The 14,645-nt window shown below is 52.2% G+C and overlaps 1 protein-coding gene across 5 annotated transcripts in view; it reads right to left on the bottom strand.

The window, feature by feature from the left end:
* Positions 1–14,645, bottom strand: part of sik3 (SIK family kinase 3) — a 32,543-nt gene that overhangs the window by 11,782 nt on the left and 6,116 nt on the right. For all 5 annotated transcript variants that reach the window (XM_064300923.1, XM_064300928.1, XM_064300927.1 and 2 more), the window contains exons 2-14: positions 8,401–8,517; positions 6,657–6,720; positions 6,223–6,384; positions 5,772–5,896; positions 5,369–5,492; positions 5,130–5,248; positions 4,565–4,675; positions 3,937–4,071; positions 3,761–3,838; positions 2,752–2,861; positions 2,273–2,426; positions 1,725–1,877; positions 1,063–1,136 (exon numbers count right to left, since the gene is read on the bottom strand). In XM_064300923.1, coding sequence (XP_064156993.1) covers positions 1,063–1,136; positions 1,725–1,877; positions 2,273–2,426; positions 2,752–2,861; positions 3,761–3,838; positions 3,937–4,071; positions 4,565–4,675; positions 5,130–5,248; positions 5,369–5,492; positions 5,772–5,896; positions 6,223–6,384; positions 6,657–6,720; positions 8,401–8,517 — 1,526 coding nt within the window. The remainder of the gene's footprint in view (positions 1–1,062; positions 1,137–1,724; positions 1,878–2,272; positions 2,427–2,751; positions 2,862–3,760; positions 3,839–3,936; positions 4,072–4,564; positions 4,676–5,129; positions 5,249–5,368; positions 5,493–5,771; positions 5,897–6,222; positions 6,385–6,656; positions 6,721–8,400; positions 8,518–14,645) is intronic.

Raw genomic sequence — 14,645 nt, 5'->3', positions numbered from 1 at the left:
GGGTGGGGCGAAACACTCTGCACATTCCAGCCGAATTCCACGGGGAAAAAAACACCAGTAATCCAGGGCTGGGCAATATGCCGCAACAATGACTTGTCAAACGCAATAACGATCATCGCCACCGTGTGGCGCACTGCCTTTCTTTTCATCCTTTGTTCTCTTTAACCCTTTGAAGAGTTGGGCTACATCGTGTGATTGTTACAAATGCGTGAATAGAATGGTCGTCACTGAACAGTCTAATGCTGATGTAACTAATGATGTCACTACTGGCAACTGAAAGCAACAGAATTCTAGAACACTTGAACTTAGAATTTTGAAGGAAAAAAAAAAACCTACTCTTCAAAGGTTTAAATGTTTAATTACATCTGATGTGGTAGTAAACGTCAAAACTTCAGAGGCTGCAGGAAATGTTCCCAGGAAAAATACGTCACCGCTATTATCTACTGAGTGTTGATTTGACCGCCAATCAGCAGCAACGTCATACAGCTTCCATGTGACCATGTGACGTGTTTTGCCAATCACATGGAAACCGCAAGGCCTTGCTGCCACTTAGCTGTCTTATTAACACCCAACAGATAACAGCGGTGATGTTTCCCAGAAGCATTTCACGCAGGCTCTGACGTTTGAATGTTCACTACCCCATCAGGTAAAATTAAAGAGAAAAAGATGAAAAGAAAGACGATACTCCACACGACTGGCAACGATCATTACAGCATTCAGTAATTACTGCTGCACTATGTTAGCCCAGCCCTACTAATCCCAAGCTGCTCTGTACAAGCAAAGTACCATATTTAGCCAAAGGACTGTGGGAAATTTTGAAAGGGAAGAGGTATTGCAGCCAAAGGAAAGCCAGTGGTTGATTTTGCCATGGAAGCCAGCGCAGAGTGGAGAGGCGGAGCTGTGGCGACAGCGGCGCCGTGTGGCGGAAAAGCGGTACTGCGGCCTGTTTGAGCTCGCTCCCAGAAACCCAGGCAACCCGCGAGTGTCTGCACACCCTGCGCCCCCAAAGCCAGCAAACCCCGCCCCCAACGCCACCAGGGCCCGCATGGGCCACGCCCTCACCTCTGCACCGCCTCCTGGTCCGGCTCGCCGTCGGACCCTTCCTCATCCACGGGGGCCACGGCTGGGATGGGGTGCTGGGAGCAGGAGAGAGGGATGAATAAACGAGTGCGGGTGCAGTGAGACAGTCACTCCCTGTGCCCATTGCAAGCACAGACAGGCAGGCAGACAGTCAGACTGACTTACAGTTTACACACACTGATGACACACAGATAAGAAGACCTGATACGACTGGGGGGGGGGGCATACCCTACATCCCCAATGCTCTCACAGTCACTCTCACACACACACTCACACACATACTCACCCTCACTCACACACACATACTCACCCTCACTCACACTCACACACACACACACTCACACCCACACACTCTCTCACTCTCTCTCACTCTCACACACAATCACACACACACTCACACACATACTCACCCTCACTCACCCTCACCCTCACACACTCACCCTCACACTCACTCACACTCACACACATACTCACCCTCACTCACTCACACACTCACACTCACACTCACACACTAACACACACACACACACACACACACACACACACACACACACACACACGCACACACGCACACATGCACACATGCACACACACCCACACACCCACACACTCACACACACACACACACACACACACACACTCACAGGGCTGGTGACGAGTGGGGACTGTCCGCGGGGCCTCTTCAGCAGCTGCTGGGCGTGCAGCTGGATGTTGGCCCCGCCGTCCGAGGCCCTTCGGCCCAGGGGCCCCATGCCGTTGAGCAGCTGCAGTGTGGGAGGCTGCAGCAGGGACTGCTCCTGCAGGCACACAGAGACGGGAGAGCCAGCGTGAGCATCTCACTGAACAGGCAAACGCGCCAACACCGGGACAGACAGACACACTCCCCCCTGCTCTCACCCTCCCTCTTTACCTCTCTCCCTCCCTCTCCCCCCTTCTACATCCTTCCTTCCATCCCTCCCTCCCTCCATCCCTCTCCCCCCTTCTACATCCTTCCTTCCATCCCTCCCTCCCTCATCCCTCTCCCCCTTCTACATCCTTCCTTCCATCCCTCCATCCCTCTCCCCTCTTCTACATCCTTCTGTCCCTCCCTCCTCTCCCCTTCTACATCCTTCCATCCCTCCCTCCCTCCCTCCATCCCTCTCCCCTTCCAGTCCTCCTTCGTCCCTCCTCCCCCATCCTCTCTCTCCCTCACCTTGTACTCCAGGTGCTGGGTGGGCTGCAGGTTCTGTGGGGGGGCCAGCGTGTGCACGGGGCCCATGTTGGGGACCAGAGAAGGGAAGGGAGGCTGGGGGACGGTGCGGGGGAACCCAGGGGCCAGCTTCTGAAGCTCCTCCTGCATCTCCGCCCTGCGAGAGACAGGCCAATCAGGACCGCGCATACAGGCACGCACGCAGGCAAGGGCCAATCAGGACCGCGCATACAGGCACGCACGCAGGCAAGGGCCAATCAGGACATACACACACACACGCCCTCACAAGCGCACACATACACCCCAGCACACACGCATGCAGGCATGTACGCCAATCATGCCAAGGGCCAATCATGACCAAACAAAAAGACACACGCACACACGGTCAGAACTGCACACGCAGCTACACACAGAGTACCAGTCAGGACCGCACACACTGACACACACACGCGCGGTTGAGCCGACGCAGGCGGCGCTCGTACCTGGGGTCGGGAACGCCCACCGTGTGTCGCCGCATGGACAGGTACCGGGCCATGGCCTCGGGGGACGGCTCCTCCCCCTCGTCGCTGTCCAGAGCCATCGTCCCGTCGGGCTGAGCAGGAGAGACGCGTTAGCCGCGGGAACAGCGGCCGCGGTTCAGCAAGACAACCGTCGCTAACGCAAGAGCCGCTAACACAACACCCCGACTCACAGCACCAACCACAGGCACATGTGCACGCAACAGGGAGCAGTGTCAACACACACTCACTCACTCACTCAATCATTCCCATAGTCACGGCAGTTTGTTCCGGCGTTGCATTATGGGTAATTCCAGCATTATTTCTGTGGCCACAAAAAACTCCAAAACTCCCTGGTATGACTTCTTATTTACATTAACTCAACCAGGCGAGAAAACTGGGAGAACTTATCTTCTAGGAAAACGTTCTCTTTGGACAGACGGTGATGCAATCCGCACTATGAAAGACCCCATTATAGTCGTCAAAGGGCAGTGTGTAATTTGGCAGGTATGAATATCAGCGGGAAGTGTATTGCACAGAGCAAGTTATTTCTGCCGTGTGTATCTTGTGACAAGTCTCAGCCCGTCCTGTGATCCAACCTTGGGTCCTGACCCAGAGTTTGGGCACCAGTGGTCCAGGCCATAAAGAACAGTTAAGCATGGGACATTACTTTCTCTCAGAAAACTGCAATCGTGCACACTTAGAAAGTGACAAAATAGCCCAACATATCAACTGGGAATCAGACAAAAAATGGGTAGTGCTACCACGCAGCATGAGGCACTCTCTAATTTGAACCTATCACTGGCTGTTTTTTGCAGAGCAAAACCTTTCGATTGGTTCAAACCTGGAAATGAGCGATGGCTCACAGAAGCTCCGCCCCTTATGGGCTTTGTGAAGCCTCACTCTCCCCTCAGGGCTTAAAACGTGCTGCCGCCCGCGTCCGTGTGGCCAGCCCACGCACAGCTGAACTCTGACCCCCTGACCTCCGACCTACCTCCACAATCTGGTTCTCTGGGTTGATGAGCTGGACCTGGGGGACGGTCATGCTGACCGGATTACCCTGCTGATCCGCCTGCACGACACAGAAAGTGAGTCATTCCAGGATAGAGTCGGCTAATTGGCTTAAGTCCAGCGCCGCCTTCCCGCTCGGACCCGCCCATTGGCCGTTACCTGCACTGGGTTCATCGGGTAGCCAATGGGGCGGGGGGAGGGCTGAGCGATGCGCAGGGTCTTGTGCCTCTTCAGTCGGTCACACAGCAGGCTGTAGATGGCGCTGTAGTGATCATAGGCATCTGTCTGCAGAGACTGGAGACACGGAGACACACACACACACACACACACACACGCACGAGTGATTCTCCCTTCTCTAAGAATATTCAGCTTGGCTGAGAGAGTGTTAGTCTGGTTCTTAAAGCAGACTTGGCCAACAGATACAGAGAGTGTATTTACAAGTCACGATGACACATGTTTTAAATACTGTTTTTTATGCAAATAACGATACACATTTTCAGACAGGATTTGTGAACTGCGCTGTACACTTGTGAAAACCGCTTCACATATTATTAAATGGGGTCTTACATTTTTCAGTGTATTTATAAATTGTGTTTTACATTTGTCTCAGGTACACTACATACTTGCCATTTTCCTATTAATCTCACTCAATGTACACACGTTTCAGGGGAGACACTGCAGAGCCATGGAAAGACTTTCCATCTCATCGTGGCTTAGACAAATGATAACACGCTGGAATTCAATGCTTTGTGTCTGGGTGGAGGGTGCCGCCCCCTGGTGGCCGTACCTGCAGCGTGCGCTCGCGGTCCAGCCCCATTTCCGCCATGGCGATCAACACCTGGTCGTTGATGAGCTCCGTCTCCCGCTCCGACTTCACCTGCTCACACTCCGCTATCAACTGCGGGGGAGAGAGAGAGAGAAAGAGAGGGAGAGAAAGAGAGAGAGAGAGAGAGGGAAAGAGAGGGAGAGAAAGAGAGAGAGAGGGAAACAGAAAGAGAGGGGAGGTTAACGGGAAGAGGGGGCCAATGGGGTGAAGGGTGTAGAGCAGGGGAGAGAATCCCCAGCCCTGGAGGGCTACGGTGTCTGCAGGCATTTGTGGTTTCCCTTTCAAACAGCAGCCAATTAATGGCAAGAGAACAAGGGGTGTGAACGCTTTAGCCAATCAAAAGACTTTTCAGATGAATCACTGGAGCTGAACCACGCCAAAAACCAGCCCTCCAGGACTGCAGTTTGAAACCCCTGGCATCGAGGGTGATAAAACACCACAGAGGTAGAGGAGTAAAAAACAGACTCAGCCTGAGCTTCAGTATATTTGACCCGGAGAGGACTGAAAAGCAGGGGTGCGCACTCACCCTCTCAAACTCGGGGTCCGGGTCCCCCTGCCGCATCCACTTGTTCTTGCAGATCTGCTCCATCGAGAGGCGCTTGCTGGGCTCCAGAACCAGCATGTGCCGGATCAGGTACTCGCAATCTGGGACACACACACACACGCGCGCACCACTGAGTGCATCTGAGCGCCAGCCGTTTGGGTCGGCGCACTGCGGCGCGGGTTCGGGGCCGGTACGGGGCAGCACGGGGCAGCCGCACTCACCTGTGGACATGAAGAAGGGGATCCGGAACTTTCCGCTCAGGACGCGGGCCCTCAGGTTCTGCAGGGTGCTGCCGTCAAAGGGCAGGGCACCGCAAACGAGGACGTAGAGCACCACTCCCAAACTCTGAGAGAGAGAGGGGGGGGGTCAGAGTGGGAGAGAGAGAGGGAGAGAGAGGGGGAGAGAGAGAGAGAGATGGGGTGGGGAGGAAGGTAAGATAAAGCCAGAGTGAAGAGCCATAATGAAGCTTGGGGTGTGGAGGGGCGATGTGTGGTATGGAGAGCTAGGTTTAGGTTGGGGGCGGGGGGTATGGACAGCTAGGTTTAGGTTGGGGGCGGGGGGTATGGACAGCTAGGTTTAGACTGGGCGTGTCTGGGCTAAGCACAGGGTTCCCACGAGACTCACCCAGATGTCCACCTTGGGCCCGTCGTACTCCTTCCCCTCAAAGAGCTCGGGGGCGGCGTAGGGGGGGCTGCCGCACCACGTCTTCAGGAGCTGGCCCCGCGAGAACAGGTTACTGAAGCCAAAATCTGACCCGGGGGGGGGGGAGGACAGGACACGGTCACACATTTCAGATCCATAACTAAATCAACAGATTTTATCCTTTATTACCACTCAAGTCTTTTCCCTGTGAGACTGTATGAATTTGTCCCAAACAGTGTGAAGCTCTCTGCGTGCTTTTCCAATATAAATGCATTTTTGGAAGTCCAATGCAGCAACCTCAAAGTTGACTGAGAAAGAAAAGGGGGGCTACAGAGTAATTACTAGATCCTAAATGAATCAATGTAGAGACTGCCAGTGTGGTCTTTCCCAAACACAGCTGACATTACACCTCCGGGCCTGCAGATGGCGGTACCTGCGATCTTGATGTTGAGGTTGTGGTCCAGGAGGAGGTTCTCGGCCTTCAGGTCGCGGTGCACGATGTTGCGGCAGTGGCAGAAGTGCACGGCCGCCACGATCTGCTTGAACTTCCGCCGCGCGTCCTTCTCCGCCATCCGCCCGTGCGCCACCAAGTGATCTGGGGACGGGCGGAGGACGGACAGACGGACGGACAGAAAAGAGAGGAAAGAGAAGGGGAAGGGGAGGAATGGGGGGGGAGGGGAGGGACAGGGTGAGGATGGTGGCTGATTTGAAACTAAAATGCAATGATGATTAGGTCAAGTACCAAATCTAAGGCGTCATTGTTTTTGTGCCAAAATCCCCCCCCCCACCCCCCACCCAAAAGAAGGGTGTTAAAGGGTCCTAAAGAAGATACAGAGAAACAAGTGTGTGCACATCCTCACCACTTACCAAATATCTCCCCTCCACTGGCATACTCAGTCACCAGATAGATCATCCTCTCCGTTTCCATCACCTATGAGGAAGACACACACACATATCCATCCACACACACACACACACACACACGCACACACGCACAGAAACAAAGAACTTGAGCGGAGCCAAACCAGGGACTGGCCAGCTTCCACAATTGTTAATTGTTAGAAGACTTTGCATTGTTACGGCGCTAGCGAACATTAGCGCTACATCCTATTCATTATGTATGGAAAACATATACAGAGAGCAGGAGAGCAACCTGCAGCTAATCCACGGAAGCAGCAGGGTCCTCGCTACGCCGCCCATGGAAAGCCAGGCTGCGTCAGGACTGCGCGCCTGCATCAGGTCACTTTTTAAAAAAACAGACAAGGGCAGAACAACGAGCCCTCCTGTTCCCCACCGTCGGTTCTGACCCAACGAGCAGCTACCCACACGCGGCAGCGGGGAGCCTTCCTTAGCGCGCGGCAGCGGCTAAAGCTCAGCTCTGCTCACGGCTGCTGAGACGCCGTCCAGCCGACACGTGTTTTTCTCCATTTTAAACGTACTTTAATGCAGCAAACGTGAAATCTGACAGTCATCCATATACGTTTAAATTGTGTACAGTTGTGGCCTACAACCGCACGTGTGATAGTCGTTTTTGTTTTGTTTTGTTTTTTTAATGAGCTTCCTCGTTTAGGCAGGCACACAATCGCGATTAACAGCGGCCCTCGATGCACTAAACTGCCTCTCATTAAAACAGGAACAGCTCCTGCATTTAATGTGCAGCTTTCCAGCTTAGCAAACTCACTAAGGACTGCTAAGGTCAACAAAAGGCACACAAAGTCTGCTTGGTTCCACTTCTTTTGCATCGCTTGATGTTTTAACCACTCTGGTGGGGGGGGGGGGATCTCCTCACGGTTCGTGGACCAAGATACAAGATACCGAAATGGCATGAGCTACTCGGTCCAGGTTTGGACCACACACTGGGATAATCGAGGCTGCTGTAAACACGCGGTCGCGGGCGAACTTTGTTCCCGTAGCGACGGGAGCTCTGCTCCAGCTCCAACGTGTTTTTCTCCTTCTGGTCTGACAACATATCGGCAATTTGTACTTAAAAAATGTTTTTTTTTAAATGTATTTATTAATTTTTTAAATGACACGTCCAAAAAAAAAAAGACGTGCATTGGCTAGACCAACACGCATCACAATGGCTTAACATGGCGGACTTAATATTGTGAGACAGAAAAGAAATAAGTGCGGGGGAGGAAGGGGGGGGGGCGGTGTTGGATAACAGACTTTGGAGGAGGATGAGACAAGGAGAGATGTTCCCCAAAGACAAAACAAAATCGGGCCTGCTCCAAACACACAGAACTAAAACTGACACAATCAGCAAACAGAAATGACAGCAGGGCACCGTTCGGGGGGGGGGGGGGGAGAAACAGTGGGGTACGGTCTGCCGTTCGTGAAGAAGAGAACACTGGAGCCCAGACAGACAGACGAGACAAACAAGACAGACGAGACAAACTAGCACACAGAGAGAGCGCGAGGCCTTTCAGGAAGTCAAGACAGACAAACGAGTGGAAAGGGCGGGAGACAGGAGTACAGGGACACAAAAACAACAAAAAAAGAAAGGAAAAGGCAGTCAAGAAGAAAATAAAAGAAATAGATACACACGAGGAACACAGAGACAGACAGACAGAGAGAGAGCCAGGCGGAGAAACAGACGGACAGCACAGACCTGGTAGAGGCGAATGATGTGCGGGTGCCTCAGCATCTTCATGATCTGCACCTCCCTGAAGATCTTCTTCAGGTTCTCGTCATCCAGCTGGGTCTTGTCCACTATCTTGATAGCCACCTACACCGGACAGAGTCTTGAGTTCAGATCAAATCTCCTTTGAAGCCTATACCACCAGTAACGAGAACACAGCATCATTACAGGCTATAGCCCATTCAACCTATCTCAGCCATCTTTTTTCCTACCAAGTATAAAAGCCGGTCAAGGTCAATGTCGAATGTGTTCCTTGTGTTCTGGTGACTGGGCCCTGTTCAACAGCACATTTGATTACACACGCCTGCTGTCACAGTCACCTTTTTTGTGTTTAGCGCTTTTTAGAGCAGTAGCGCAACACTGGGTAATTCATGATCCATTCTATCCGACAGGTCAAAGTGCATTTACTGAGAATTCTCTGAAATAGACTGACTCTACCACTGAGGTGTTCCACATTATGACTTTTCCCCCCCCTTGTGTGAATCATACGAATGTCAGTTAAGAGGAAGACATGGGCAGGTTTCTATCCGTTGGCCTGGTCTCACAACATCTATTTTCAAACGAGAAAAAAAGAAAAACTGTGTGGCTAAGCCCATGAGCAACCTCTATTCAGAAGACCAGATAAGAGAGGAAAAAATAAAAAAAGAGTTACAGGGGAGTCCAGCCAAAGAGAAGGAAGGGATAGAGGTAAAGAAAAGTTTATACAGAGACACAGCCATCTTCAGGACCGAGTAGACTCAGAGACTACCACATATGGGATGGAAAAAATAAATGGAAAAATTCAAGGAGAAGAATTATTAGATGGAGGGTCATTGCACATTATCTTGGCTAAAGCCATGGCAGAACTGCCTCAGATTTATGCTAAAAAAAATTTGCCTTCACTATTTAAAAAATAAAAATAAAAAACATCCCTAGTCATCCAAGGTTCCCTGGGTTACCGTTGCACTAGCTCCCCCCCCACCTTCATCACGTGTCATCAGTGACAGACGAGCCTCTCTTCCAATCAATGCACAGGATTTTAGGACAGAGTGGTGCCGAGGCGCCAGCCATGATATCAAATGATACTGACGCTACCGGTTTTAGAGAGGCTGAAGGGAAACTGCACATGGTGATGCTGCAAATTCACAATGTGGCGCTAGCTCCACTGTAGTACCGTGCGACCAGCAGTGCGCAAAAAAACCATCGGTATCATGAGGCAACTGCATCCGAAGAGCCGCAGGCTCCACGCAAGCAAGTGAAAAGCAGGACCCACACCTGGGAGGAGAAACCTTCCCTTAAGGGAAGTTAAAGCCCAAAATTAGAAATGGGTTTTTCTTTTGCTGGTCTCTTTAAGGTGACATGTCTCTAAAAAAAAAAAACTTGGTTCAACAAAATGGCTGCACTTACAGCACGATATACTAACTCATAAAAAATGCAGGGGGGGGGTCTTTTTAAGACAAGTGACCGGTGTTCCTGAATCTATCACTGCTGCCCAAGTCAACAAATTCCAGACAGTCGGGCGACAAAATGCTTACTATTGGAGTTGGGCAAGCAAGACCGGGGGCAGAGGCACAACGCTTACATTAGACCATGAGCGACAAACACAATGAGGCGAAGAGGAACGCGTGCGTGCACACGTGTGCATGCACATGCATGTGAGCACATACATGCGGGCGTGCACGTGTACGTTCGCGCATGAGCGTCCGTTAGTGCACGTACGCGTGCATTAGTACGTGCATGAGTTTGAACGCGTGTGCACGGACATCCGCTTATGTGCGCGAGTGTGCGGAAGAAACCAGTCCAGATGTTGAGCGGATGAGGAAAGCGGAGAGAGAGCGACGGGCGATTACATCACCACAGCTGGAAGGCCGCCAGCGCTAATAATAGCCCTCCCTGGGCCCAAAATAGCCCTCGCAGAAGCGGACACACAGACACACAAACACACAGCCCTACTGAGAGTTCACCGGTGGCACGCCCCATTCCAGGAAGGGTCTCGCGAGCGCCCGGGGGGGGGGGGGGGAAGGGACGCCGCACCGCCGCACCGCGAACCGTCCTCCCTTACCTCCCCGCCTGCCCCACCCGGCCAAAACACACAGAGGTCAGGGTGGTCCCGCACGGGGGCCGCCCAAAGACCCCGAAAATACCAGGGAACCGGGGAAGAGGGGAAACGGGCGGCGCAGAGGACCCATAAACGAGCGAGCGCTGATTTCGGCGTTCCGTCCGTCCTGTTGGGTGAGGGCCCTTTCCTCCGAGCCGTAGCCCCGCTTCCAGGAACAACCTACGCTGGCCCTGCAATCACTCTGAGAGCATCATCTAGGGTTCCGCACACTCTTATCATTGATTCATACAGCTGGAAGCTTGCTGAAGCAATTCGGGTTAAGTACTTCTATGGGTCAATGGTTCAACGACAACCCCCCTCCTGGAGATCCGTACCTCCAGTGTTCCGACACTCAGCCTTACCTCCTCAACCAGGACGCCAAACATCTGCTCCTCAAAACAGGCCTTAAAGACCCTGACACCGCACCCCTACCCTGACCCTCAGTGACTGTGTGACTGAACAGCAAAGAGGAAGACAGAGAAAACCACAGGTTTTAGCCAACAGCCTACCTTTACTCAACCAACAGCTAAAACAAAACAACACAAAAAAGCTTCAGTGTGCTGTTCCGCTCTCTTACTGACACACAAGCTGGGAGAGAAGCTGACAGACAGAAGGCCAATGAAACGAACCTCGACTGTATAAACCCGAGAGACGTTCGTCTGGCAGGTGAAGTGCTCGTACGCACAACCGTTCAGTCGCACCACGATCCATCGCATTTTCAGAACGCCGCGTGCTTCGCTATGCAAATCCTCTCAAAATAAGGAAACGTGAACAAAATCAAGCTGGCATCTGCCTTATAAAAGACGTCCTGACGGGAGCGATCAAATGCCACCTTGAACGCTGGGATGTTTACGGACTGAGGACTGCAGCCGAACGACAAAAATACATCAGTTTCCTTCCACTTTCCTCAATCCAAACTTCCCAGGGACGCTGGTAACGTCCACCCCCGGGCCAGGATCCAAGGCCCAGTGTGCTTAGAGTTACCCTTTGACCTGGAGCCAACTGACACCTGGAGCAACCTGGAACAACAGGTGATTCAAAGCTTCACATCCAATCAGAGGCTCCCGTTAAGTCAATTAACGTGTCAGCTGGCATGAAGCCCAGACGCCCACGTATCTACAACGTGCACAACTCCAGCTAGACGCTTCCAGATCCCTGCCACGCAGTCGCGCGCGGCCGTCGGACCGCCGGTAACGCGACAGGAAAGGGAAGCGGGTCAGCCCATCGCCGGTGCTCGAAAGCTACGCCTGGGAGGCCGCTCTCGTGGAGAAATAAGTCATCGTGCTACGTCCCCAGTTCAGCAAGCCGGTAAACAGTAATCACAGCCGTCTGGGATTAAGGAGCTGGGAGCGTCATGCGTGTTTGCTTCCCTCGTACTCCTCCAACAGGAACCGCAGAACTCGCCCGGCCAATGGCAGAAGAACAGAGGGCTGATGACTCTGCAGGGGGGCCGATGACAGAGCGCTACTCAAACCACCGAGCCAAAGATCACAGGTCCCCTACAGGTCAGCTCCCACGGCCCTGCTGCGCTCTACTTCCTTATTGCAGGCTACATCAGGAGATTCCAGCGCAACGTTCATATTAATATTCATAAAGTGGAGTGCCATACCACAGATCGACCGCAGCTGACGCCACCGTCCTCGGCCAAACCCATTCATGCTCTAGATTGGAATGTTTCTGATTCACTGATAGAGACAGAGCTATCAGAGTAGAGCTGGCAATCTTATTTTTCTACCTGTGGTAAGACTGGTTTCTTCACCAACCCGAGACCAGGACCTATTCAACTGCCACTGAATCAGGCATGCTAGAATTTGCACACACCTTCTCATTGAACACAGGGTGCTGGGCCTTAGTTAATACCTGTCATCCAGATTTAGAAAAATTATAATAAAAAAACCTAAAAAAAACAAAAAAACTGAATTTAGGGAAGGGCTTTTATCTCTGCAGTGACAGGCTTCTTAACAGGAGGCATCATCACACACTTACGCACGCACACACAGTCACATACAAGTACACACACACAGGCTTTTTCTCACACTAGCACTCACACACGCATACATACACAAACACGCCAATACAGACAAAAAACAAAAAAACCGCACACATACGCGATGCATTCAAAGTCTCAATGTTCCGAAATGTGACGCGTTACTCTCGCCCCGCCGGTCGCGCCTGGGTGGGCGGAGCGACCCGCCCGTCGGTCATTCGCTCCGTCCGAGGAGGCGCGCAAGAAACACGAACGCAAGATGGGCACGGACACAGAAAGGACGAGGGCAGCCCGTACGTTAACCAGCTCGTAGGCCTGTATCGCTAATGCATTCCCAGGACTATGTTGGGAAGGGTGTACCCCATAAGGGTTATTTTTCTTTTATTTTTTAAGCCGTCAGGCAAAAAGTGTTACCTTTCCCGGCCATCTATGCTTGCTGTTCGGGAGGTCCCAATTTGACTCGGGAATGTGAAAAGCCAGCGCGCTGGAAGTCCCCGCGAGTCGAACACAAGACAAAGGGCGTCAAAACAAACCAGAGGCGGTGAGTCAGCGCACACGCGCGTGTGTGAGCCTGCGTGCGTCTGCGTGTGTGGGGTGTGTGCGCACCACTGCTAGGCATCCGTGAGCAGGGCGCGAGCCGCGTGTGTGTACGTTACAACAAGTAACAGCAAGCGCCGTCTGTGCGCAACTGCGCTGTGTGTACGCGTGTGTCCTTGCATATGTGCATATGACCGAGTGTGTGTATCAGGGAGCACGGTATACGCACATGCATGTTGTGTGTGTGTGTCCTGGCTATGTCGGTTGTGCTCCATCACCTCTCAGTTTTTACAGTCCAGCACCGACTGTAACGCTGCTCATTTCCCAAGCGGTAAATGGTAAATGGTAAATGGACTGCATTTATATAGCGCTTTTATCCAAAGCGCTTTACAATTGATGCCTCTCATTCGCCAGAGCATTTAGGGGTTAGATGTCTTGCTCAAGGACACTTCGACACGCCCAGGGCGGGGTTTGAACCGGCAACCCTCCGACTGCCAGACAATCGGTCTTACCTCCTGAGCTATGTCGCTCAGAGGAGATAAAGCACAGACACCTTTCCATCTCCGCATCTTGGAGGGACAACGAGGGCCACGTTTTTCAGCTCCTATCGGGAAGCGCTCCACGACGAGGACGCTGGCGTGCGAGTGAAAAAGCGGGGGGGGGGGGAGACGGTCGCAGATGACTGCGCTCGAAGCCACGCCCTCTTCGTTCGCGTCACCGTCTCTGACGCGGGCCACGTCACAGCAGGGGGCCCGCAGAGTCACTTCCAGCAATTTCTCTCCTTAATCAACCACTTCTGCGTCGCCGTGGCAACCGAGTCAAAGACCTCCAGTCGCCTGTGAGGTCGCCAGCAACTTATCGGTGGGGGAAGGGGGTGGGGGGGGGGGGTGATTGCGGTGTCACGTTGCCACGGTAATGGCGAGGACTCGTCCTCCCGGCCTTCAGCTGCAGCGGAGCTGACCGTAAATGACAGAGTGTGTGTGTGTGTGTGTGTGTGTGTGTGAGTGTGTGAGTGTGTGTGTGTGTGTGATCTAAAACTGCTTCAGAAATGAGCACGTTGTTTTGAGAGGCCAGCTGATCTCATCTCATGACGACATAGGGACAGCATCCCCCTCCTTCCCTCCATTCTATTTACATACAAACACATTTAAATATGACAACAACACCTCAGTCAATATCCCAGTGTAACCGGCAACCAGGCTTGAAAAATGGGAATATTCTGGAGTGGAAACTTTCCATGGGAACGAACAGGAATAAAAGGGAAACTGTGGGCCTTATTTCCACAGGCTTTATTTACCATGTCATATGCACATAGACACACAAACCTTTTACCTTATCATAACCAGAGCTGATAGCAAAGACTACTGACAGAAATCAAAAATTGACTATTTAGTTTTGCGCTGACCTTGAATGACTTTTTAACGTGGGATTATTTCACTGAACAACAAAAACAGGAGCGCTGAATAACGTATTCCCTCTGAGGAGAGACTGCTCTGTGTGCGCAGAGGGGTGCAATATTACTGAATTCACGCTAAATGGGATTCTGCCAATTATCTGTGCATGAGATGAAAGAGTGCACTGCACACGAGCAGGGAGAACTCAAAGTACAGGGCT

The sequence above is a fragment of the Anguilla rostrata genome, chromosome 12 (assembly GCF_018555375.3).
Source record: "Anguilla rostrata isolate EN2019 chromosome 12, ASM1855537v3, whole genome shotgun sequence".
Classification (NCBI taxonomy): domain Eukaryota; kingdom Metazoa; phylum Chordata; class Actinopteri; order Anguilliformes; family Anguillidae; genus Anguilla; species Anguilla rostrata.
This window is presented reverse-complemented; position numbering and strand designations above follow the sequence as displayed.